The sequence below is a fragment of the Porites lutea genome, chromosome 7 (genome assembly GCF_958299795.1).
Source record: "Porites lutea chromosome 7, jaPorLute2.1, whole genome shotgun sequence".
Lineage (NCBI taxonomy): Eukaryota > Metazoa > Cnidaria > Anthozoa > Scleractinia > Poritidae > Porites > Porites lutea.
Window position 1 is genome coordinate 23597067 of NC_133207.1, and position 22387 is coordinate 23619453.

The 22387-nt window shown below is 37.9% G+C and overlaps 2 protein-coding genes across 2 annotated transcripts in view; one reads left to right on the forward strand and one right to left on the reverse strand.

Moving 5' to 3' along the window:
- Positions 1-16620, reverse strand: part of LOC140942897 (symplekin-like) — a 32524-nt gene extending 15904 nt beyond the window's left edge. Inside the window, exons 1-20 of the mRNA XM_073391915.1 lie at positions 16496-16620; positions 16125-16187; positions 14794-14847; positions 14258-14331; positions 13237-13363; positions 10699-10749; positions 10189-10244; positions 9335-9398; positions 8873-9024; positions 8623-8720; positions 8151-8209; positions 7628-7664; positions 7047-7105; positions 6271-6311; positions 5764-5809; positions 4939-5214; positions 3520-3627; positions 2396-2450; positions 1549-1598; positions 742-780 (exon numbers count right to left, since the gene is read on the reverse strand). Coding sequence (XP_073248016.1) covers positions 742-780; positions 1549-1598; positions 2396-2450; positions 3520-3627; positions 4939-5214; positions 5764-5809; positions 6271-6311; positions 7047-7105; positions 7628-7664; positions 8151-8209; positions 8623-8720; positions 8873-9024; positions 9335-9398; positions 10189-10244; positions 10699-10749; positions 13237-13363; positions 14258-14331; positions 14794-14847; positions 16125-16187; positions 16496-16618 — 1632 coding nt within the window. The 5' untranslated portion in view covers positions 16619-16620. The remainder of the gene's footprint in view (positions 1-741; positions 781-1548; positions 1599-2395; positions 2451-3519; positions 3628-4938; positions 5215-5763; positions 5810-6270; positions 6312-7046; positions 7106-7627; positions 7665-8150; positions 8210-8622; positions 8721-8872; positions 9025-9334; positions 9399-10188; positions 10245-10698; positions 10750-13236; positions 13364-14257; positions 14332-14793; positions 14848-16124; positions 16188-16495) is intronic.
- Positions 16621-16713: 93 nt separating this feature from the next.
- On the forward strand, positions 16714-21917 carry LOC140943861 (ADP-ribosylation factor-like protein 2). Its single transcript, XM_073392978.1, has 5 exons — positions 16714-16874; positions 17661-17771; positions 18596-18758; positions 19867-19947; positions 21649-21917. The coding sequence occupies exons 1-5, from the start codon at positions 16810-16812 to the stop codon at positions 21781-21783; spliced, it is 555 nt and encodes a 184-aa protein (XP_073249079.1). The 5' UTR covers positions 16714-16809; the 3' UTR covers positions 21784-21917.
- The last annotated feature ends 470 nt before the right edge of the window (positions 21918-22387 follow it).

Consider the following 22387-nt stretch of genomic DNA (forward strand, 5'->3'; position numbering starts at 1 on the left):
GCGAAGGTAAGCGCGAAGCAAGCGGGGAGCACCAGACGAGAGACACGCCTGGCGCTCCTCGCTCGCTTCGAGCTTGCCTTCGCTCTCTTGAAAAATGCAGGAAAATTACTCCTGTTCTGAAGGCTAGAGAACATGATTTTTCTCCCCATTTGTCGGGTAAGTGATACAAAACTGAGTTGAAACTCCACTAAGACCAAATGGGCAGACTTAAGACTACTTGGGCCTTATCTGGACGAAGTTATGTGATGCGTATGTCTGAGAGAGGCTCCCGTGTTTTATACAGTCCAGCCCCTAAAAAAGTAACTGAACTAGCGGTAACCAGGAACTAAAATTAGATGCCTTACTTACAGAGGTGTCCTTTAGGGTTAATTTAAACCTTCAAGTCCAAATATCCAAACAGAAATTCTCCACACTGATGTCATATATTTCTTTAAAGAACTAGTTGGGAGTGTTTGATAGAAGATCAAAGCATTTTTTCCTTCAGCGATCAACTTCATAGTTCTCAAAACCTTTTCTCTTGTTGATATACTGGTATTGCTGGGAGAAAATTAATGTTGGTCACTCTTGGGACTTAACGGCTTAAAAAGACGGATCAATTTAGGTTTCTGGGAATTTGCCCACCTACCCCTCCCCAAAGGTAACATTATCACTTACTTCTCACTTAGGGCAAAATGTTGGCTTAGGGGAGGGGTAGGTGGGCAGTTTCCCAGAAACCTAAAAAGACTTGACTGTGATACCTACCAATTGTGGGACTGGAGGCTCTTTCGGAACAAACGGTGTCTGCAAAGCGGAAAGCATGCCTCTGAACATTTATTAAACATAAACAAAAACAAAAACAACAACAACAACAACAAACAAAAAAACATCACTGGTAATAAAGCTACATTACAATTCTCGGTAATCGAAATAATTTACCGCGAGAAAGGTCAGGGCTCAGGGGCTTGGGTAGGGGGAGAAAAAAGAGCTCTTCCACAACATTTCCCCATCTCAAAGCGTGCTTCTCGGCTAGTAACCATGACTATTGCTTGATTATACGTAAAAACAAATTAAGATGTTGAGACCAAAGTTTTGGCATAGTCTGAGGAATTCGATCGCTCCATCACAGTTGAGTTGTTTGGTGCTAAGTTGTTCAAGTCGCCTGAACAAGTTTAGCTGGTTATCGCTTGTTCAGGCGACTTGAACAACTTAGCACCAAACAACTCAACTGTGATGGAGCGATCGAATTCCTCAGACTATACCAAAACTTTGGTCTCACTCCAACGTTCACTAAGATCGATGAAGTAAGATGTTAAGACGACAGTAAACAACAGAAGTTGTCAAAGAAAGTTAATTATACAACCTTATGATCGCCGACAGTCGACCATTTCTACCGAAAAAACCTGCGATTTGTCTGCAAAAGCCACTTGGACAAGATTTGACTTTCTGACCCCTTGCTACCGACACAGCTCACCAACATACAAATAAACAGCAGGAATTTCTTTAAAATGAAAGCCGGCAAAACTTTTTGCAAATTATCCTCTCATGTGTATTGTATACAAAGGCTGATACCTTTTTTGTGTCCAGAGGTCTTTTTTCTTTGGTTGCATCGAAATGACCGCCTGTGAGAAACAGCAAATAATAATAATAATAATAAGGTAAATAAGAGGTAGCATGACCGGGTGGTGAGCGTGTCCGACTCGCAATCCGGCGTTCCTGGGTTCGAGTTCAGCTCTGACCACGGCTTAGATTTGTTCGTCGGTCGTACAACTTGTACCGAGTTAACATACTTGGATACGCTTGTGACTAGCCAGCTGATTGCCTCCTGTCAGTTAGGGCTATCAATCCTAGTTCTGTTTATGATATCGGTTTCAAATTATTTGAGTGCACTGCCTGCAAACTTAAAGCTAGAGAAGCTAAGTGGACGTCCACTTTCCTCAGCAGGCAGCCATGCAACGCTATAAGCCTGGTTTTCACAAGCACAAGCATAAGCACTGTCGCCGCTGTTCGTGTGCTTGTGCGTTATGCTTACTCTTATGTTTATGCGCGAGTAAAAACCGGGCCTTAGACGGACACTTGTTTCTTAACAATTCGTAAAAAGTAACGGCGCTTATTTAATTCCAAAAAAGACAAGGGATCAAAAATCATGAGCGGGTGGAGTGCTCTTAATAGGCGATAACAGACTAACAATGGCACAAAGTGCGAATAACGTTTCTTCCCTCAGACGTTTAACTAACAAAAATCGACTAAAAATAATGATAGGCTCTCTTTCCACCGCTCTTCCGCGTTAAGTCAGTCTAATCCTTCCCGAAGATAAAGGGGGATGAACGCGGGTTCATTTTTCCAAACAGCAGCTTGTAATCGAACCTACTAAGCGCTAGCTGGCCGATTACTGTAGCGCTGATTAAATCTAACATACCTAGCATTCTCTTAAGTGCTGAATCCTCTTCAGGTTTAGCCTGACCATACATAAACTAAAGAAAAAAAGGGGGAAAGATGCAACTAATTTAATTATCCTTTAAATCGACAAACTAAGCCCCCTGGGGTAAGGACGTAAATAGCTCGTGGAACTAACTCCCAGGGAGGGTGTTAGAGAAAAACTCTGCCCCTCCAACAAAAACTCTTTCCTGGCTAAAGAGAGACGATGTGGAACAAAGTTAGAAAAATTAGACTAAGGCAAATGAAACTCCAAGAGTTTTCCAGGACACAAAGACTAAGGTAAATCGAGCATTTTAATGATATACGCAAGAGGATAGATTTTCCAATAAGAAGACTGAACGGCCTCTATTATTCTTCCAAAACTGATACCCTAGTAGTCAGATATTATGACGAAATTCCAGGAATTTTTCAAGAGAAGGTATTAAAACAAGAACCTTCAAAGTGTTTCCCAGGATTTCTGTAAGAAAAGTTATAAATTCGAGTTTACGTAGTGTTTTAGTCTTTTCATTTTCTCTGCGCAAACTGGAAAGAGCGTGATCCATGAGGGGGTAGGGGTGGAGGGTGAGTTTTTTTTCGCTTTTCGTGCCCCACCCCTAGCGCGCCGCTTTGGCACACACGTCCAGATTGTGCGTTCATGGAATAAAAATAGCGGGTCGTGAACGGTCTAGAGCTTTCTAGCAGGCATTTGTTTTGTGTCGTAACGCAGCGCCTCTCCCCAAAACACAAAAAGCGGAAGAGTAGGAAGATCGAATTTTCCAGGGATTTCAATTCTAGATTAGTGTCAGCCTGGCCCTGGTTGTTAAGACGTGGGACAGCGCTATCCACCGGATAAATCACCATCCAGCGGATAAGTATTAGGGAAACCAATTGCGTTGTCCACCAGATAGATTTTTATCCGGTGGATAGCGCTTATCCAACGTTTGAACAACCGGGGCCTGGTTAATAAAAGGCTACCAGTCAAACCATGAACAAGATTCCAATATGCTTACAAACACGTAATCGCGTCTCCATTCACGTGCTGATAACTCGTAAGGAATCATTTTGCCTGGTGAAATGCACTGTTTAGAGAACTCTAAAAAGCTGTGACGACAAATCCTGACTCACCATCGAGTTTTCTTCATTACCAGCTCCATTATTTCCCCATGAAGCACCTCCGCCAATCACAGGAATGGACATGATCTCTGATTCTTTCATACTGGGGTCATTTTGAGCCTAAAACAATAGAAATACACATGCTTCTTTTTAAAATAAATTAACTTCTTAACGATCGGTTATCGAGATACGTGTTTGTTAGAAGAGCAGTGTGCAGCGCGACCGTTCAAATAAAACCTTTTCAGAAGTACTTTCACATTGTACTATATATTACTTAGTAAGTTGCTCTAACTTTTGAGATCTGTGGATGAAATCCTATGGTGTTACCATTTGAGTGATACCTCTTCAACTGTACTTTCACATGGTACTGTTTATTATTCTGTGTAAAAGGGTGTTACCAAATAAAAAAGTTCTCAGCGGTACTTTTCAAATGTTTGTCATTCATTTCCTAGATACTAAGGCTCCAGTGAAGCGCACAAGATAAATGAAATGAAGAAATCGTTAAGTAGGTTTAACGAAAAAGAATTGAGAAACTCGGCGTTATGTTTCGCTACATCGCTTCTTACGCACCTAATCAATAACTTAGCCTACCAAATCTTTTTTCGCGTAATCTTATGGTTAAAACAAGGCATGTGACAGCAAGTCTGACGTTCTGCATCAGTGGGTCGGATACTTCAAATAGATCATTTCCGAGTTCAGAAATACCTTGCTTGCAAAACGAGGCTAAGTGCAAAACCTTTCTTCTGAAAATGCCGAGTTTTATTTGCAAGAGAGAAAAAATCATCAATGGCTTCGCACTGAGCCTCACTTTGAAACAGAGGCTTCGGGCAACTCGGAAATGGCCTATTTGTCCCCCAGAAGCATTCCCACTATGCAATTCGAGGCAACACTGACCCAGTCTATATACGTACATGCATAACTTTATTTAACTTCGGATTTTAGAGTAGCCTAAAGGCTAGCATCTCCGACGAATTACACATACGACATCACACATAAAAAACATATTAGCATGAAAAAACAAACTGGTAGTAAAAGTACGTCTAATTTATGAAACTATGGGAAAAAAGTAAACATCTAAATTCCTTCAGACTAGCGGTTCTCCTAAAAGAATCAGAAAGCGAGTTCCAATATCTCGCTGCGACATATCCAACTGAGTTAAGACAAAATGTAGTTGTTTTGGGTTTTGGCAAGACTAACATATTCGTACCTCTTAAGCTATAGTCAGACGTTCTAAACTGAAATAACTTTTTACGGTATGCTGGATAGTTGGTAAAGTTAATGCATTTGAAAATACACATCATCATATCGCTAATTCTCTTATTTGCCAGGCTGGGTGTATCGGCCCGCTCAAGTAAACTATCATAGGCTCACACGCAGCCTAAAAATGGCCAATCTATTTTTTACCGTAACTCATTGTTGTTTCAACAGTACCTTTCTTAGAGCTTCCATTCTCTCGTAACCCTTGCCAACTTTGGCGGCATTCATCTGAGTGGCCAAAAGTCGTGCGAGATGTACCACTTGGGCTTGACCGCCAGCTGCCGCTATGGGTGTGTAGGTGTCGTGGAAATGGGACGGGATGCTGTCGGGCAGTGCTAACATGCTGACCAGAACTAGATCTGTTACAGTTTCTTTATTTAACCGGGGGATTATATCCTGAGCTGTCATTTCAACGGCATCAGATGTGGACATTGTCTCTATTTCTTCAGTCTATAGCGAAACGAAAAAAAAAATACATGAAAACCAGCCTTAGAAGAAGAGGGGAATTTTACCCGGTATACATCGTATAAATGTAGATAATTTCGTATTATTAATTTCTTCACTACGTTATCATATTGTTCATAATCATCATCATCATTATTATCGTTATTATTATTATTATTAGTTAATTTTTCCTGGGATCGCTCCATGCATCGATATGCAGAGCTAAACAAAAAAGTAAAGGTGGATTTCCACTGTCGCACGCACGTAACTTTTACACGCGTAAATAAAATAGAGGCAGTGTATGAAAGGCCGTGCGTAAACGTTAAAGTTGACGTCGCTCAACTTTTTACGTTTACACGCGACACTTTATACACTGTCTCTATTTTATTTATGCGCGTAAAATTTACGTGCGTACGCATGTAAGAATTATGGGACAGTGGAAATACAACCTAAAGGAGGAAGTTTTTACTCTAGCTTCACCCACTAAGCGATCATCAGACTGACGATCGTGACAACTTTCTCTGTTACCTTAAAATAATACAAATATTTACTTACATCAATTTTTTGCTTTTTACTTGAAATTACAGCTTCTGGTTCAGGCCTTGGAGAATACACAGTTATTAATAGTATTCAACATAAACAGAAATAGCGTTCTAGGGTTGCACTTACTCAGGGACTTCGTACATGAACGTATGATTTGTAATTATGAATGTTCCGTTTAAGGACGAAATGACACGGAATGAATTGTTTTTGCAAGATGAAGATCATAAGCTCTGGGTTTGGTTTGTTTTCCACCTTAAAACAATGCCATTATTAGTTCACTTTCACCAGGAAGTCAACCAAATAAATTTGAGCTAAATTGACAAATTAGACAATACGGTCCTAGAGTCTTTCTGACCATACACTATTATATTGACTTAGGTCTTACAAACCTCAGTTACTGTTGACAACAGTCCTATTAACTACAAAACTAACGTGGACAAGGATGTTAACATTAACTTTACTTATAATTATCATGACTCACGCATGTTTAAGCTATTAACTAATTCATAAGTAACCTACCTCCGTTTCTCTGTACTGGGTTTTGGCATGTTCCTTTGCAACTGTGATAGTAAAGAAATAATAGATAAACAATTATATGTATTAAGTTAAAATAGCAAATTTTTGTGACAAGAAAAGACCTCAAAATATTCTGCAAAATTTTTGAACCTCTGGAGTAAGAACGACTTTGACAATTTAACAAATCTATGAGTGCAAAATTTGGAACCTCTGGGACAAGAAAAATTTTGACAATTTAACGCATCTGTATGAGGTAAATCGCTACTTGTTTTACAATATCAGCGTGCAAAGAAAATGGTGTCTGATAGCCCGGGACTAGTGGACTTTGCTATCAGGCTAGTGAATTCTGTTCTTAACTTGCCCGACGGGCAAGTAATGTTTTTTGAGGAATTCAAACTAAGGAAGAACTGTGAAATCAATTCTGCTCGTCAGAAAGCTTTTGGGGCTAGTTGAAATGACGTTTGGGCTAGTAAATGCTTTCTTCAGCTTGCTAAAAATGATTTGCTTTCCCCCTGAATATACAGAGAGGTAAAGAAGGAAAATGGTATCTGCAGCAAAGGATATTAAACTATCGCGTGCGTGGCTGTACACTGTACAAGCAAAGAGGCCATCCAACTATACTTTTAAAGCTTCAGCCCTTTTTTAATTTGGCTAAATGTAATTTAGGCCTTTTTTGACCACAATAGCTGCCTGCGTTTCAAAGATGGCAGTACATTCACATGTGCATGTAAAGTATGAAAGGGATTTTGTGATTAAAACGATCCTTATTTTCAACTGACCTCAGCCTGTGATGCTCCAAGATCTGTAAGAAGTGTTGTGATTTGAGGAAGAAACTCCACTGAAAAACAAAACAAAACAATTAGGATCTACAATACCTGGAAGACGAGCCAAAATGAAAAGACACTTTTCCATGTTAAGTCTCCAGGAAATGTAGAAGAGGCAACATTTTCAAAGGGAAACAAAATAACCATGAAGGTGGTGAATAAACTTCAGCCACCTCACTCCCAGTGAAAGGGATTTTTTCCCCTTCTGGTGCAAAATATTGAGGGGAAGCTGTAATTACAGGCCAAAAAATACAGTAGTGTATAAATCAATCTTTCCTTGTGAGAGAATTTGATTTTGGTGTTTTCATCTGCATCCAAGGTGTCAACAGTATTGTGTTGTGGCTGAAAGCTAGGAAAAACCCTCCAGGCCAGGGCCTCTTCATTGCAAGTTGATTGATTGACAAGTAAAGGTTTTTTGCTCATTTAAATAGAACCAAACTGTTGCCATTACTAGAATAAAGTAGAGTACATGAAAGCTCCTAGCACACTCACATAAAATCCAAGAATACTAAAATTATTATTCAATGTTTAATTACCTGAAGATGGATGTTTTAGCAAGCTCATTAGATGAAGCTGGAAAGACAAGTGAAACAAGAAGAAAGAATACTTGAATAATTTCTTGGATGGTGACGAACAGGTTTGCATGAATACTTCTCAAACTCATTAATAATTCATAAAGAAAATTCAAAGGAAATTAATGTTTGCTCATTTTTGCATCCTTAATTTCTCCTTCAAAAATGATTTTTTTTGAGAAGAAATATCAAACATTCGACACACTGTTTCATCACCAGATGAAACACCTCGAAGTTCGTAAAAAATACTCCGCTACGCGTCATATTTTCAACTCTCTTCTCAGTGTTTCATCTGGTGATGAAACACTGCGTCTCATGTTTGATATATTACATCTTCATTGATGTTGTGGATATCATGGGAGACTAGTTCCAAGATTTCACTCCCACAATTTCTTTGCAGAGTGTATTTTCTGGACCCAAGAAGAATTTTTGGTGCAGAGTACAACTTACATTAATTTTGAGCTATAAATCATTAACTATACAATACCTTAAGATTTTTTCTAACACTGCTAACTTGAGATTTGCTCAGTGAAGTGGGAAGATTAGCTGCAAATCACAGAGTAATAAATAAGATACATCACTAAGAAGACTGTTAGTACAAGACACTAAAAGATCACTGGTAACCTCACAAAATATGATGCGAAAAATACATGTATTGCTTTTTGTGGTAACACATTCCTTACTCCTCTAAGCACCTATATCCAGGTACAAATTCTTCACACAAATTTTCTTCTATCTCCTTAAAGAATACAGCTGTAAGTTGAAAGAATTTGAAAAAAAGATCATAGCGTTTTCGAATTGGTGACCACTTCAGTAATTCTCATAAACTTTTGTCTTGATAATGTAATGTTGATGTTGGGAAAATGATGTCAGTCACTCTTTAGTCTGGAGGGTTAATTTAGAGGACAACATTTTGCTGGCCACACATTTATTGTAGTTATAGCTTAGTCTAACAATACCATGCAGAGATTCAAATGCTTGGACGACAATTGCCATAAAGGCAGGTCTTTGACGAGCAATAGCAGACAAGGATCCAAGAGCAGCCATCAGGTTGACACTAAGAAGATACAAACAACAATAAATTCACATTTTTGACTTGTTTTGTGGCTTTCTGTTGATAACAAACAACTTTATAAGGTTTTAAAAAGGGAAATGTTTTGATTTGTTGCAGTAAACAGACCATGACTGTGACAACACCAGTTTACCAACCTGGAAATGGTGTGGGAAGCAATAAGTGTGAGCAGGGTTTCGAGCATGGATCCTCCTTCTTCTCTGAGTTCAGTCATCTTAATGAGTGGGTGATTCCTAGGAACTATTTCCAATGAGATGTCTGCTTCACCTTTCTTAAGAGACTCAGAATCCTAAAATTCATAAAGAAATGTATTGACTACCATTACACTGGCATCAACGAAAGAGACTGACCAAAACTAGATTGCTGAAAAGTTACATCTTTTAACTCTACAAAGAGCTATAAGAGAAGGATATCTAAAGGTTGACTTAGGATTTGTGAATGAAATGTCTGACATTAAAGTAGTACATTGTACATGTAAAAGAATACATGTACCATGCCTTCACAAGAATTTGCATTATAGATATCCTGAAATAAGCCAAAGTCCATTGAGGTGATTTACAAGATAGCTCTAACTAACTATGTAAAAGTAGTATTATTACCTGAGACTTAAGTGACTGTACCAGCACTAGCATCTCAATGAACTTTATTGCATGAGTTCTGATTCTGAAACAACAACATTCAGAAGACAGAGATGTTGGTCACTGCCAAACCTACCAAAACTTAGCTTCTAGCTGCCAGAGGTATCTTATTACAGAAACTATAATGCTACAGTGTACAATTTGTCTTTTTTTAAAGCAGATTAAGGGACCCAATACTTTGAGGGTTTGAATTGCCAATTTAGAGGTGTTATGTTATGTGATGCGATGTGGTATTGTTTTATGAGCTTCAAGAACTGTTAACCTCTTGGACAGAAACTTCAAAAATGTCATTAAGGATTAGAATACAACATGTACATTACACTCAACTCTTGCCTTGCGGACACCCTGCTATAATGGACACCCTGATAATACAGACAGCAGCTAAATCCCTGGCAAAATGTTTGACTGAAATAAACTCCCGCTATCACGGACTCTCACTAATGAGAACACCAATGCAAGGTCCCTACAGCGTCTGCTATAAAGGGAGTTGACTATATTCACTTCTTGCATGTTATGCCATAAAATTAGGGGACATAGTCAGGGTATGAAGTACAAATTGCTGGTTCATACAGAATAAAGTTTAAAATAGTTTATTAGAATCATGCCAGTCTGGTGCTTAAATTACTAACAATTTTTGCACTAACTACATGTACATGTAGATGTAGTTAGTAACAAGTACTGAAGGTTTTCTTGTGTTGGTTTGCCACGGTTTCAAGTGTCATTCACTAAGTTTTCAGTATTACATGAAGAAAACTGCATTGCAGTCAGAACATGTTAAGTCAATTAATTTTTTTACATCAAGCAAAGAAACCTACCCATCATTTTCAGACTCCAACATATCAATGATCTGTTCTTTGATCTGAATAAGGAGCTGTAAACAAAAGAAATACAAGAATAAGTAACAACTGAATAGATAAATCTTGATGTAATAATAATTATTAAATGAAATTATAAAGTGAATGTAAGAAGGGAGCTGCAGGTCCCATGGTCAAAAGTAGCTGCATACTAACACATGCTAATTACATTCCATTTACAGAATTGGCCCATAGGATATTACAGCCCAGTTGCTGGAATGGTTAATAGGCAAGAATTTCCCTCAGCGAGTGGAGTAACTTGTAAAGTGTAGTAGTCTGAGGTACTTGCAATATGTCACATTTACAAAAATGAAGTGACACAAAAATTGGGAATAAATGTATGAAAGGCAGGATTGATTTAATTATCCCAGCAATTGAACTAATAATTTAACTACAAATTGAAAGGTTGAATTAGTGTTTTCACTGCAACCAAACTGTTCCATAAGCACTTTAGTTTTAAGGTTTTCTCACCTCCCACATGTGTTCCACTTCTTCTGATACTGCCTTATGTTTGCAAATGTACTGGAGAGAGAATAGAACAATAATATTTCACATGTTCAATTGTTAATAAAAATTTAAGTAAAGTTATATTGAAACAGACTAATGTTATTCAGCCGTAATTTGCATTGCATTAGACAGGTGTACAGGAAATTAATGTACATTTGCTGCATTTTCATTAATGTTTGTACAGTGAACACCCATGTATTGTAAAGTATTTAGAGGTTAACTTACATGTACATGACCATCTACATTTACTTAGAGGGTGATTTCACAAAAAATGTTATTTTCAAGAGCTACTATTTACTACATACATGTGTATAGCTGTACCTAAGAACAGTGCCTACCTGGGAATAGAATTAAGGTGTATTTCAGCTATTGTTGTTGGAAGGATTGTGTGATTGTTGCATTTTTTTCAGCAAACCTAGCAATCAAAATGTGACTGACGATCTCATGCCAAATTCTCCAGTTTTTCACCAGCAAACAAAAGCTGCTTTGAAAGAGAATCTAGCGGTTTACCATTCAACTACAATCCCGGACAAAACTACTTGAGAAAGTTTTCCCCATCATGTCCACTTTCCTATGCAACAAAACTATTTCCAAAACGACGCCTTTGCGGGAAGAAAACCCCTTCCCCTGATTTAATGTTGCTTCCCACAATTGCCCAGGGATCAGGCTTTCTTTTGAATACACAACAACATTGCTTTCAGGGGAAGGGGGAGAGGGAAGAACCGGTACAGCTACGATTTTTAGAAAAATGCAGTCCAAGTATACAATTTTCTCAACAGTTTTGTCCAAGATTGTGTACCAGGTGATTCGCGTTTTCTCGCAAGAATATTTGCAAGGACAAAACAAAAACATGCTAATAAAAAGCACTTTACAGAAGCTGTTTTGAGCACAAAGTTTCATGCCAGACCATCTTCTCATAGAAAAGCAAGAACTCATATACGTTTTTTGCAGCACCCTCTTAAAAACAGTCAGATTTCGCAATAGCCATACAACGCGTACTAATTGTTACATATTTTCCTGTAGCTCCGGAATGGAAGGCCCGGAAAATGTGAAAAGTAATTTATCTTTTTCAGAAGAGTCTGAACAAGACTTGTATGACGGTTCTCTTCAAAGAAAAGGAGTTCCTAGTGTTTATTTAGGGACATAATAGTCAATCCAATATGGTACCGTTTCCCGTCACGTGGAAATTGCTTCTCAGAGCTTATAATTGGTTAAACTATGGGTGTTACAGAACCTTTGTTCGTTAAAGGTTGGTTAACTTTTTATGATAATTCCATGGATAGAATAATAATTATTACGATTAACAAAGCATTGAAACGGTTAACACTATTTCGTTTTCAATAGAGAATGACCTTGTGATTCTTATTAAATTTTCCTGTTAATCGTTGTTAACCGTTGCTAATCTTCGCAGCCGCTCAAAAATGTCCTGTTAATCATTTCGACTTGCAGATATTGTGGAGAGAAAAAGCTTAGAAGTCAACTATGGCAACTTTTATCATGCCTTGGTTTAGGTTTACAGATTATCGATTTAGGTCATAATTTTTTCCAGTCATATGTAACACGAAAGACAAAACGTGCACATTTACAGGTCACGCAATAGTACATCTTGTCACGTTATCGTGCGTGACATTTCTAGATTTCATAGTGTGTTTCTTTGGACTGGATATCGCTACAATTTCAAAAGTAAGCATTCAAATGTGAAAAGTAAAAATGCAGCCTTTGTAAATATTTCATCCTCTCTCCATTTGATGCTTTTATTCATTGCAAGTGCTTGCCCATTGACTATTTCAGCGATGGGAAAATTGTTCAAAGTTGTTGGGTCACGCGCTCTGAAAATTTAGCAAAGTTTCATGTGTTATTTGTTGATCAAATCATAGTGGGTGAAATTCCCATTTTCTGGCTAATCTGCTTGACGGAAACGTCCTTTTCGTCCTCAAAAAGCGCAATGTATACCTGCTACTCTTCACTCAAAGCGCGTGTAAAAACCATGCATGGAAAATGAATTTCGTAAACGTTCTTGACTGACCACTCCAATCAAGGAAGACATACCAATTGGTTTTCTTGACATAAACGCCTCTGTTTTTCACTCATTTTGCATTACAATTAAGTAATTATCTACTTTTCTTTGAAATGTACTACATTTATAAAGAACAGGCTTGGTTGCGTTAAAGGCTGCAAATTGCCTTTCCCAGTCAAATACAATCCCGGACAAAACTACTTGAGAAAGTTTTCCCCATCATGCCCACTTTCCTAAGCAACAAAACTATTTCCAAAATGACGCCTTTGCGGGAAGAAACCCCTTCCCCCGATTCAATGTTGCTTCCCACAAACGCCCAGGGATCAGGCTTTCTTTTGAATACACAACAACATTGCTTTCAGGGGAAGGGGGAGAGGGAAGAACCAGTACAGCTACGATTTTTAGAAAAATGCTGTCCAAGTATACAATTTTCTCAACAGTTTTGTCCAAGATTGTAGTAATGACTATAATCTACATGTACTGACCTGTAAAGCAAACTTGTAGAGCTGTGTAACACACAGCATGACTCGTTTCTGCACTGCGACATTGTCATCGTTCAGCATAAATGCCAAAGTATTTTGCACTTTACTCAGCAGTTCAATATCTTTCTTGCTGAAGGTTTGGGAAAAAATTAAGGGATATATCAATAAAACTGTTAAATGAAAAGGGAACAGTCGCAACCAAAGCTAGTTCTCCTTTAGAAAGAATACAGGCTCTCTAGAGCATCCTTGCTCTTTTACTAATTAACATTATTTGTTCATTTCACTCGGAATCTCTGATAATCAGCAACAAACAGTGCTGTGTCACAAATTCATGTGAAAATCTTAACCTGTAGCATATACTTCAGCAGACGAGTATTTTTCATGTGTAATGACAATTGGCCGCACTCACTTATAATGCAATTAAAACTCAAAAAAGACTGATAATAAGTCATACAGGGCAGGAAAAAACCCAGGTTCCACTGCCCTGGGCAAACAACTGTTGATCTTGGGAAAGTAAAAATAGAAGTTTGGTAGCCCAGTGGGCAAGTGAAATTAGCTTCAGTGGTCCTGTGAGCCTGTCTGCAAGTTTCAGCTTGGTACACTGTAAATGATTTTTCCAGGCAAACTATCTCAAACCTGAAGACTGCAAGATGAGTAACACAATGAATTGAAAGCATGAATTAATTTAAATCAAAATCCAAGAGCAAATTTGCTTGCAGCTGGTGTTACTCTTCTTCCAGTAGTTACACTCTGTATCTGGCACAGCATTAAAAGTACTATAGTGTGGTTTAGGTCTTACCCACTTTGTTATAATCAATAACTTATAATATAGACAGCAACTTAGATTAGAACTACAGTAAATATAATAAGGCACTATGTTCTCTTCAGGCAATAATATTTTAAGTGGGGGCAAGTGAAAACTGAAATTCACTTGCCAACTGGACAAGTGGATTTAATTTTTTTTCCTGTCCTGACATGTTGTTCAGTGGTATCTGAACTGTACACAATTTATTGCATAATTTACCATGCTTCCTCAATGAATCCAACAACAAATCGACGCACATCTGCTGATCTGTCCTGCTGAAACACTAGTATTTCCTGGAATGGGACAATCAACAAATTGAATTAGAATGTCATGAAAGATAATATTATTTTAAGGGACATCCACTTACATATCATTTGTCTCATGATAGTCAATCGATCAGTTAATAGTGACATGATTTTCACTGCCCAATGCAGGTCTTCATTAAATGTTCAACACCATGTACGTATACATGTACCACCCGGTGGTACTAATAATATTCCCACTCAGCAAATTTTACTGAGTGGGACTATAATCAGTACATTGTGCCACCATGTTTGCTAGTAATTGGGGTACAGTGTATCATGATAATTATGTACTCATGATTGCTGGGTTTTGATCCAAAGTATTATTGTCGCCATTGTTGGGGGAACAGAAGCTTTGAATTGACCTTGCCTGTTATAACAGAATCTGTGCACACGACAGCTGTTTATTATTACAGGGAGATAGACCAATAATAAATTATTTAACATACTTACATCTAGAAAATTATCCAGCAGAGTAGGATCTTTATTCACAATAAACTCTTGAACCTGCAGGGGAGAATTTAGTAACGGGATCTTAGTCCTGAACAGTGGTGAATTATTGTGTTGTTAGACTGTGATAAGAGAGTTGATCAAATACATGTATCTGGAGAACAATCAATGTAACAAAGGTTATGGTTATTATGAATTTCGAGCTTTACATGAACAGTTACAAAAACATTCTAAAAAGAAGTGGTATTGGTTAGAGAAGTGTGACATCACAAAAATTCAAATTTGTGAAATAATGGGATTAAAATAATAGCCTGCAAATACAGCTGTTCCTCCTTACATTTCACTGCTAAGGAAATTTTGTCAGGAGAATTGTCTGAGAATCGGTGACAGAAATTCCATACTGATGACCTAAAATCTGTCAGGAGTCTGGTCAGGAGCTCTGATTGGTTGACATAGTGGTTATTGTTTTACATATTGTTCATGAATGACGGAAAAAAGACAAAAGGCTGCAAAGGTCAAATGTAAATGTGATGAATCTACTACAAATCAGTCAATACTCTAAATACATATTTTTCTTTAGAAAAAGCATCTGAGTTTTGCTGGAGCTCGTTTGCAAAAGTTCACAAAACTTTACCATAATCGACCAGGAGAAACATAAAATCAAACAGATTTTACATTTGGAACCCCATAACTAGCAAATGTATCATGTAAACATTGATTTACATCAACAGTATGGAATTTCTGTCGCTGATTCCGGAGGTTCTTCTGGTGAAATGTCCCTGGCAGTGAGGAGCTAGGAGAAATGGCTATATTTGCAGCCAAGGGATTAAATGGCACATTCATAAAGAGCAAAAAAAAACCCCTCACAACTTGCAAAATATCAGCATTTTAGTGCAAAATTAGTGGGGAAATACAGGGTATAAGCACCTTTACATTTACAATCAGAGCCTGTTTTAGAAGGATTTATAATAAGGAGTCATTGGAGAATAACAAGATTCACATAAAAATGCTTATATCTTCCCCCTTCCCCAATTTGCTTTAACAGGCCGATTTTTGGCAAGTGAACATTTTTCTTCTTGTTCTTTTTGGATATGCAAACCTATTCCATATTAGGTAATTTGAGCACCAGCCAAAATTTGCTCATCTGATGTAACATGTTTATTAAGGGCTACTATTAAAACCTTTGAATTTAACGAAAAATCAAAATAAACAAAATAATAATAAAGACACAAACACATATTTTTTTATTCTGGCAGTACAGTAATCCTTAATGACATTGTCTGACAATGCATGTTTATTTCTTTAAAAGTAAAACACACAAGGTTAAGTCATACCTGTTTCAAGCAATTCAATTTATTTTCCTTTTCAAGTTGGGCTTGATTAAGTAAATCAATCACCTGAATAAATAAAGTACATGTTTTAATTAAAACTATGTGATTGTAAGCCCGATTTCAAAATGATGGGTATTTTGTTTCCTCTGAGCTTACTACTGCATTATTTCAAACACAGAAGGCATATCATTTTACGTCTGCCAATTTTTTTTTTAAATTATTTTTCCTTTGATAAATAATTTAAGTCTGATGTTTTCAGACAAGTTAAAACACTGAAGTGTACCGTGCTGTAAGAGCACTGTTTCCATACGCACGTGTAGTGCAAGAAATTAATTCCAAAAATTTCTTGGCGCCTTGCTCTTTCAGCGACTCACCTTCTCTGACGTTGAATCTTCAGCAGAATACTCTCCTGAAGCGACAAGAGTGTCAACATCTGCGTTATTAAAGAACTGTGAAGCAACCGACAGGCGAACGCCAGTCCGGCCATCGGCCGCCATCTTGGATTGTAAGAGCACAATAAAAACTGGTCTGCGGTATGAAAATGGTTTGTAACACTTCCCATGTATTGCCACTCAAGTGTGACATTGAGCAAAGGAAAATGGAGGATTTGGTGTTTGGCTGAGTCAGTTGTTATGGCAGTTAAACATCGCTGTGTCACTGGACGAGGACGATAAAAAGGGCGAAAACCATGGGGTTACTGACTATTTTAAAGAAGATGAAACAAAAGGAGAAGGAGATGAGAATTTTAATGCTGTATCCTTATTAACCTTTTGATGAATTAAACCAAACGTCAAAAGAGAGAGATTTTAATTTAGAAATAAGCTTTAACCTTTCCAGACATGAAAGAATCTCTTAAGGTGTACTAGAAGGAAGCTTTTAAAATTCAGCGTTCTCATTCAGTGATCTGGAAAAAAGTGGTGGGTATTCATCAATGTCGTGAGTCCAATAGACCTTGTCAGTACTTGTCACGGTTTTGGAAACCATCTTGACGAGTAGGCAACCCCGTGAAAAATTTCACTGTTTGTAAGAGAATCTCATGGTGAATAATTTCCGTAAAATGGCTGTTCTGAAAAAAAATATGAATTGTAAACTAAAGCTACACAGCAGAAGATTTTACTGACAAATTTTGGGGGCCATAACTGTGCTTAAATTTGTCCAGATGCTTGCTTTAGATTATCCGTATGCAACTGTGTTTGCCTTTGCAATTTTTCCCGTGAAATTTAGTCGGCAGGAATAGAAATGTTTACAGACAAATGTATAAAAAAATTGTAAAAAGTGGTTCTAGCGCATGTAGCTGCATGTTACGCCGTCAAATTTTTTCAGTAGAGTCGTAAGGGGTGAAGCTTTAGTTTTCAGAACAGCTGTTTTACAGAAATATTATTTGACATACACTGTAAGATTCTCATACAAACACCGTATTTTCTCACATGGTTGCCTACTTGTCAAGATGGCTTCCAAAACTGTGACCATGTCTATTAGAAACTAAAAGCTTAAGTTAGAAAATTAGTATTGATGTCACTTCCTTGACACAGTTGACAGAGGTCTTGACAACGCTGGCAAAACAACAATTTTAAAGAAGTTTAATGGGGAAGATATTAACACAATTGAACCCACGTTAGGATTTAACATCAAAACCCTTGAGCATAGAGAGTGAGTATGACCTGCATGAAGATCATCAGGAATTTTTCTTCTACTTCACATCTGTCAAATCGAAGCTTAAGCCCCCCCCTGCCCTCCCCCTCTTGGGCATACCCAGGGCATTAAACACTTTTTCGTTCTGTGGTGGAGGAAATTTGATTATCATAATTTTCATGAGGGTGGGAAATTTGGTAACCATGCTTAAAGGGTTGGGGCATTTGAACCTTAGCTTCAATTTCACATGATTCATGCATATCTTGGAGCTTGTAGGAGGACAAAGGGGGATTGAATGATTTCAAAGGGAAAGGTTGTGGCTTCATGGTGGATTGGCTTAAATCACACAAACTTTGTAATTTTCCCAGGGTGAGGCATTTGATCACCTTAAATTGACCTACATGTACATGTATATGAAATTTATACCCTGGTGGTTGCTTGGGAGGGGATGTTGAAGCTTTGCTTTGACTGGTACAATAGGAAAACACTTCAACGTTTTGAAGTATGGTTGCATTAGTTTTCCAAACCCTGGGCACTTTACATGTAAATACCCTCAAAGGTTTGTAATACTCGACAACCAGACAAGTAATCTCCAAAACCAATGTTGAAAATATAGACTGAGATATTCTACTGACTGTCCTGAACTGTCCCTCCAACTAGTAGGCCATGAAAGGTTTAAAGGTGTGACAGCAAGGCCATGCAGCTTTTGTCACCATCACTTGTTAAAAACATGAACATTTTAACGCCACATTTACACCAAATCACTGCAACTGCTACACTGTATATGGGTAAAATGTGAACTTTCCCTCATTAATAGAAAAACAATCTATTGCCACCCACAGATTTAAGTTAAATATTTGGGATGTTGGTGGACAGAAGTCCCTTCGCTCATACTGGAGAAATTACTTTGAAAGCACTGATGGCTTAATATGGGTAGTGGACAGTGCTGACAGGCGCAGACTTGCTGATTGCAAAGAGGAATTAAAGGGACTCCTTCTAGAAGAGGTAACACATGTTTATCAGGGATCCACATTCATTTTTTCTTAGAGTCGTCAGCCAGGCAAGTAAGCTTGATGGCATACTTGCCGGGTTACATTTTGGGTTGCCTGGACAAAAGTGTAGAATTATGTAAAAGAATGGTGAAAAAATTTTGTGCAACTTGAACATTTGTGATTAGCATTTTATTTCTGTTATAGTCACTAAGAAAGGGTTTTAACTGAACTGTTAAGTATGTAACAGGCTACAGGCCCAGGCTAAACACAGCCATGGTTGGTCAGTTTTTTTTTTAAAGTGCTCTTACGGAATATGTTTTCCCCCCTAAAAGGAGCCGGCTCCTGCATCACTATTTTTTTCTGTCGAAGGCAGTTAAAGGTCTTCTAAAAACTGTCACTTCTTGATGCATTTAAGGCACCGGCTTCTGCTTCACCTTTTTTTACTGCCGAAGGTGACGAAATGCCTTCTAAAAAACACCACATCTTGATGAGTGCTGTCACGTTTTCTATGAATGGCCTCTGAATGCGTCAGTTCACAAAAAACTGAGCCTGCGATTGTTTCGTAGAAAATTCTACACCCTCAAAGATGGCGTCGAAACTTACGATTTCATTGCAGACAAAAGCTGCTTGTTATTCTTCATTATTCTAAAAGTTTTAAGTAGATGACAAGTAATCAGAGCACAGGGAAAATGTATAAATCATATAAGAATTTTTGAAAAGATTTTGTGGTTGGCGCAAAACCTCACTGGTGTGAAGGGCGACTTTTGAAGTATAATAGTATAAAGTATAGTTATAAATTGTCTATACGAGATTGTTGTCACCTGGGACGACCGGACGACTGGGAATTTGGATCCCTGTTTATTGACTTAAACCCCTTGGGACTTCAAGGTAGCATCCTTGATTGCGAGAGTCTATAATAGCAGGGGTTAGTTTCATCAAAACATCGTAATTAACTTGCTGCATGTCTGAGTGTCTGAAATCGTGAGGTGTCTGCAAATTGAAAATTGACTGTATTTTTCACATGGCATTTGTTTGATTTGTAAAAACCAAAACCGAGACAATGACTTTAACAGGCAATCTTGTGGATACTGACTGTCGATTTGTTTTTTTTGCTCAACTAGAGGCTCGCAGGTGCTACGCTGTTAGTGTTTGCTAACAAGCAGGACCTTCCTGGTGCATTATCAGCAGAAGAAATTAAAGATGTAAGTTTAACTGTGCCTGATGAGTTGTAAGCAGTGTTTGTACTTGTAGATCAGATGTTGCATTAAGCTAATATAATATAATATAATATCTCAAGGTCCTTATTGCTTTTATGGGTAAGGGAGACGGAGTTTGGGGAGAATCTATGCGCCTAGTCGGAATTTCACATTTGAAGAGGAAGTCATGTCCCTGTCTACTAAAATAGATTTTATTATTTTGTGGTTTTCTTTGCTGCTGTCATTGAGTTTCAGTCCTTCAATCCTTTGTCATTTGTTGCCATTCCAAATGTCTTATACCCTGGGACTATAAACCAGCATCACTTTAGGTAGAAGTAAGTTCTCACAACAAAGCATTACCAAGGTTTACCGGTCATTTTGATACAAACTCATTCTGATACAAGTCATTTCAATACAAGTTTATTCAGTCAAGGTGTAGATAGTTTCATTTACTTGGCTTAAGGAACAAACAATATCCAGGTGAAAATTAATGTTTTTCTCATTCATGTGCAGACTATACTTGAAGTGATCAAGTTTTTATGTAATTTCAATGCTTGAGGTTTCATCAAAATAACTTGTATCAAAACGATCAGTTTCCCATTACCCATGCTCACTCTGTATGACTCCACAGGCTATCTGTGGAGAATGGCATCAAACATGAATAGGAGTTAATGTACTCTAACTGTTTACAGCTGTCAAGGCTGCTGCCTAAGAAAAATTTTAGGGAGCCCTTCGGGCTCCTAAAGTTTAAAGTTAGGAGCCCGAGCCACATTGTTAGGAGCCCAGTTTGAAATCCATGTATTGTTTTTCCAAGATCATTACATAGGTTATAGAGGTTCTTGCACACTTTAATAAGAATTCGCCGGGCCTAATAAATAACACGTAAACAAGAATTAACCGAATTATTTACTTTCATTTATTAATTTATTCGATTAACTTCCACATCTGTTGTGTTCAATGTGACCTAGAAGAGCCTTCAAAGAATTTTCTAAAATGTAACAATTAAACTGCTTCTTACCTTTCTTATACACATTCACGAGCCGGAAAAATATTTGAGGGGCTTAATTTGCGTGTAAAAGGAATTTTCACAATTTTCACAATAAAAGAATAACATAACAGTTCTCTGGCGTGTTGTTTTTTAAAGTCTCTTGAAAATGCTGATACGTTGCAAACTGGTACATGAAATCGAACATCAAGCACGTCCAGTCGATAGCACGCAAGATAGCTTCCCATTCTCGCCACAAAAAAGTTATCAAATCGACGAAAACCCAAGCAAACGATGAACTGCACGAATGTCAACATAGGCAACAAACAGCCCATAATTTTGCTATTCCATATTTGGAAGTCAAATCTCAGACCCAGTCTTCAACTGCCATCCGGACTCGGAAACGATGGCTTCGTTCGTTTCGACAAAGCTTCACAGTTGAACACGTTAGGTTTACATAATTTACGGTTTATTTGTGGAAATTTTATACTGCCTAATCGCATCATCGCTAACCATATCAACAGTTCCACTGTTTAAAGTCCTACTCCAGCTAAAGGAATATAATGTACAAGGAGGTTAAGTCTAATGCCGTGTGTTAAGTCAGGCGCCCGCGCGGGCTCCTTGTACCGAAATTTGGTCGCCCATGCTCTTACCTTGGGCGCCTCTGGCGACCGGGCGCCCGTTAGGCAGCAGCCTTGGCTGTATTTGTTTCCTTTTTGTAGGCCCTTAATCTGGAAGCCATCAAGACACATCACTGGAACATTCAGTGGTGCAGCGCTGTAACAGGAGAAAAGCTGTTGGATGGCATTGATTGGATCATTTCTGATATTGCATCAAGAATATTCACAATGGATTAAGAAACATTGAATTCATAGCTGCAGTACAGCCCAGTCAAAGTAATATGGCATCTGGCAATGGGCCCTTTGCACAGAACAGTCACATGGCACCAAAAAAGCATCTTGCTGGATGGCAAACGACACAGAGGGGCAAGAAAACAAAGCGATTATACATCGTTCAAAAAACTTATATGAATCCTTACTTTCAAGGTCCCACTGCGTCGTTTGCCATCCAGCAAGGGGACAGTTTTGTGCAAAAAATGGCACACTTAACACTTAACACTCAACACTTAACCACCACACAGATTTATGTCTTTGCTGCCTGTTTCTGTTGTTAACCCACCTACTTTTGTTAAACATTAGAGACTTTAAGATTCGAGGACAAGAACGACTATGAGTATTAGATTTTTAAAGTTTTTTTCAAAAAATAGACACCCCGCAAAGCTTCATTGTACTTTTTTTTAACCAAAAAGTTAGCACTGTTATATTTATTAAAGGAGGTTAAGCTCTTTCCTGATCACAACAATGTGATCATTCTTGTTTCTGCTTCTATTATCCCTTAAACTTATAGTAGAATGAAATCGACTAAAATTAGTTTTTCCTCCAGGCTCTCAGATATTGGGGA